This window comes from Mus caroli, chromosome 15, assembly GCF_900094665.2.
Source record: "Mus caroli chromosome 15, CAROLI_EIJ_v1.1, whole genome shotgun sequence".
NCBI classification, from domain to species: Eukaryota; Metazoa; Chordata; class Mammalia; order Rodentia; family Muridae; genus Mus; species Mus caroli.
This window is the reverse complement of record NC_034584.1, coordinates 46,297,635-46,301,842: the sequence shown is the minus strand read 5'-3', so window position 1 is coordinate 46,301,842 and position 4,208 is coordinate 46,297,635. Positions and strand designations below refer to the sequence as shown.

Here is a 4,208-nt window from a genome sequence, read left to right as displayed (position 1 = left end):
AGTAAAGTAATAGTATTAAGTTGAAATTCTAAAAGTTATGTTCTTGAAAAATGAAGTACAGCAACTGAACAATAGGAATGCAGAAGTATTGTGTAAAATTTGAGAGTTGTCCTGATTCTTTGACTGAATTTCTTACTGTGTGACCTGGATAAGAAACATCCCATTCTGTGCCTCCTCATTTTCTTCCATTTTTAAATTACACTTTTTGGAAACATTCAAAAGTTAGCAATTTCAGAATTTTTTTCCTTTTTCCATACCCTTTGCACATAGAATTAAAATATAATTCAATACTTCACACACACAACACCATAATTTACATGCAAGGTCAAAAGAGGGAAGTTTTACTGTTTCACAAGTAATAAAGATCTCATTGAGTATGGTGGCAGAATCAAATTCTAAGGCCTCAAATTCTCTTCAAATGTTTGTTTCTCATACTGTGGATTCCTAGAAAGGCATTCCCGAGTTCAGCTATACCCACTATTGTAGGCAAGTGAATCATTCATTACCTATGATTGCAAACATCTGTTATTTCAACTCCAGTTAGGAATAATCTATATATACTACAATTGAGCACAACTACTGATTAGTGTATAATCCAAGAAGCTGACAAGTCCCATGCATCCTCATTCATGGTGGATAGAGATAAATACAAAGGAAGAGCGTGCACATTGCATTGTCATGACTTTCTCAAATCTATTCCGACGGTTGCTCCATTGTGCATTGCAGAAACTTTGCTGCATCTTATCATGGCCTAGGAAACACAGGAAGCTGACAGTGTGACCGAGCTAGTCCTGAGGGTCTTCGCAGAGAAGGCAGTTGGGGTCCTGGTCTGCTGCAGATTCTATCTGAATGGTAAGAGAGTGCAGATCAAAGCTGCTGAGGGCTTGAGCAATTCCTGTCCGCACAGACTGGCTGTCCTGGCTGGCAGCTGTTGATAAAGAACCACAGGAAGATTAACACAGTTAATGTGATGATGTACTCATGTTCTCTCTCTGTCTGTCTCTCTCTTTCTCTCCACACACACACACACACACACACACACACACACACACACACACACATGTGAACACATGCTGAAGCAGGAGCTGATTTTACCTTCAAGGGTTTGGTACCTGAAGGATAGAGAAAGGGCAGAGCCCTCAAAAGAACCAGTTGGTTCTAACACTCACTTCTGTTCACACAGACAATGTGCATCCCAGTATCGCAAGGTATCGGTTACTACAGGTGCTCTTCCCACATAGTTACTTCTGTAGTCTGGCACTGGTAGGAGCTTCTTATGGAAGGAGAGACATGACTTGGAAAGCAGTAGAACTAGACAGAGCTCCTGTGTCTTATTGGACTCTGCTCACCAGCCCCCAGGGATCTCCCTCTTGCCGATCTTGGATTTAATTAGAATTTATATCAAGACAAGTGGCAGGAACACAGAAGCATTTAGAGCTCCCCAAAGGCCTTCCCTAGAGCATCCACCCTCACTGCCATCCTTTTTTTTTCCAGTCTTAAATAATATCAGGAGGCTGCAAATTCCCTGCATGGTTACCTGATTCTTTACTATACTCCTATACTTTTGGTGAAATATTTGTACAGAGGATGTTGTAAATTTCTGGAAGTCATACCTGAGCCCCTTGAAGAAAATGAAGACATCTGACAAAGTACAGCCTTCAAGTGACTGTCACTGACTTTCCTATCCCTTGCCTCTAAGTAACATCTTGAGTCATTTTTAACAACCTAATTACTAACGTTGGCCTGAGGTTTCTCTTAAGAGAAAGAAAAATCTCCTGCCTCCCATTTCTCCCAGTCTGAAAACTTATCACGGACACACTCACCTTCTACTTGAAAAAAGCAGGTTTGAGTCTATTCTGTGACGTGTCTTGCATGGCCACATGATGTCTGACCATCTTTCAACACATCTACTAGCTTGCTGGAATTTCAAAACTGAGCCTCCGCCTCCCTTCTTTCTTCTTCAGGGTCAGAAAAGTATCGTTTACACAGGAGATACTCCATGGAGATTCTTTGTTGTCTAATTCATTCCTACTATTTAGACTAAGGGGGCACCCAGACAAATAGGCAAAGTCATTTCTTCAGAAGCCAAGGACTTAAAGTAAGAGAGACATTTTAGCCCTTTACACTGTCTTTCTGTTCTACGCAATCAGCTCAGAGGATGCAACTGGGATCATTGTTGCTATGACAACATTGATAAGTGGGTTGGTTTTCAGAGGTGTTGAGTAGAGAGAGCAACACATTTTATAGTTGTTTTGACAGACAATAGATAGTAAGGGCAGCTGTAAAAAGAAGAGAAATGACTGCCTTTTCAGGCTAAGGAGTGAATCTTGCCTGGGTGTTTGCAAAACTCACTGACCTGTAGCAACATGAACAGAGAGAATCACTTGGTTCACAGTCAATGACCAGATGTGTAGACTGTGCACGGAGATCACGCCATCAACTGCGAGGATGATCTCTTTCACACTGTTGTAACTCAGGCCCTTTGGAACACCTGACAAAGGAATCATAGGACCCTCTTGTTACTTACCTAAATATACTCACCATGAAAGCTAAGTGGACCGCACAGTCTTCAGCAGAACACCAACTTGCATCCAGTGCCTTTCTTTGGTTTTGTACTTCAAATGTTTAAAAATCTGCCTCTGCCGAAGGCTTTGAGACTGATGAGCGTCAAGTTCACAGACAAAATACTCACAGAATTTACTCAGCAACATCTAGCAACAGTAATCATCCTGAAGATGTTATTATACCAACAGTGTTTTCCCTAATTATCTTTGCACATGCTCTACAAAGCATAATGAAACAGCATGGGGTTTGCTATCATAAATCTTGGGTTTGCATTCTGACTATAATTACTGTGAATTTTCTCAAATTGTGATGCTTCTCTGACTTGCATCATATGCATAGTAAAATGTGACCAATGTGAGCAAATCATAGATGATGAATGATGTGGGGAGCTCATGGAACAAGTCTGTCCTTTATAAATTATAATGCAGTGAAAGATTGATATCCAGTGGTCACTCCAGGAACTGTGCTAAGAGGAGATGCTAACGATAAGCCATTTGGTTTGCAAATTGCCCATTGTGTTAGCTGCCCAGGTCATTCAACGTCTGGGTAACAGACTATAATAATTAGAGACACTCTTCTTTTTAACTAAATCATGTAGAACACGTGGGAAGATGGGAAGACTACTGGCCAATCAGCTTGGCTTTAATTTTTATAATTTATTTTTAACAGGTTCTCCCTATGTAACCCTAAATGGCCTGAATGTATTATATAGTCCAGATTGGCCTTGAACTTACAACAATCCTTCTGCCTCTATCTCCAAGTTGCTGAGCTTATAGGCATTTGCAACTGCACCTGAATACTACCTGTTCTTTGAGGTTAACTATTCCTGGAATTTATGTCAGTCACACCTCACTACTGAGATGCAGTCTGGGAATCTCAGGAAACAGCAGTTCTTCAACTGGGTTATGCCAAATGAAAACAAAGTAACAAACTGTAGAATGCAGCGGGGAGACATTCCCAGGAAGCTTTAGTCATAGGAGCTACTGTCTTGACAGTGAGAGTTACTTCTGTCATCTTTTTCTGATTGACAGGAAGACCCATGGAGCCAGCCAGGCAAAGCAGAATAGCTGGGAACCATACTGTCTATGGGCAATGAGGTTCACATGCAAAAGATACTACCCTGGGCTAAGAACAAGCTTGTGACATTGTAATCCCATCTGCTTGCTGGCCCCTCCTCCCCAGCCATGTTAGAATCCCGGCTCTTCTTTATAGCACTTACTGTTCTATTCTTTCTTATTGTTTAGACAATCTCTCCTTTTATTCAAGCATAGCTCCCTCCAGTAGGAGAGTGTCATTCACTGCTTTGCTCATTTTAGTAAATCTAATTTTAAGGACATGATCTAACACCGTTCTGCAAACACTTGCTGGATAAATAAATGTCAACCCAGTGAGACTTTGAGACACGTGAGATCTAAACAATTATATTGCTGCCTAATAGAAAGACCTGTCTTATCTCTTCTTTCCTTGATATTTTCCAGTATACTTCTGCACTATTTCCCTCTAATATTGTATTCAGTGCTTATATTTGATATCTTTACATTGTGAAATATAATTTAACAGTGTGTGTGTGTGTGTGAGAGAGAGAGAGAGAACATTTGTGTGTGTGTGTGTGTGTGTGTGTGTGAGAGAGAGAGAGAGAGCGA

General features: G+C 40.8%; 1 protein-coding gene across 1 annotated transcript in view; it reads right to left on the bottom strand.

The window, feature by feature from the left end:
• Positions 1-785: 785 nt before the first annotated feature.
• Positions 786-4,208, bottom strand: part of Slc30a8 (solute carrier family 30 member 8) — a 37,875-nt gene continuing 34,452 nt past the window's right edge. Inside the window, exons 6-7 of the mRNA XM_029469978.1 lie at positions 2,357-2,513; positions 786-928 (exon numbers count right to left, since the gene is read on the bottom strand). Coding sequence (XP_029325838.1) covers positions 786-928; positions 2,357-2,513 — 300 coding nt within the window. The remainder of the gene's footprint in view (positions 929-2,356; positions 2,514-4,208) is intronic.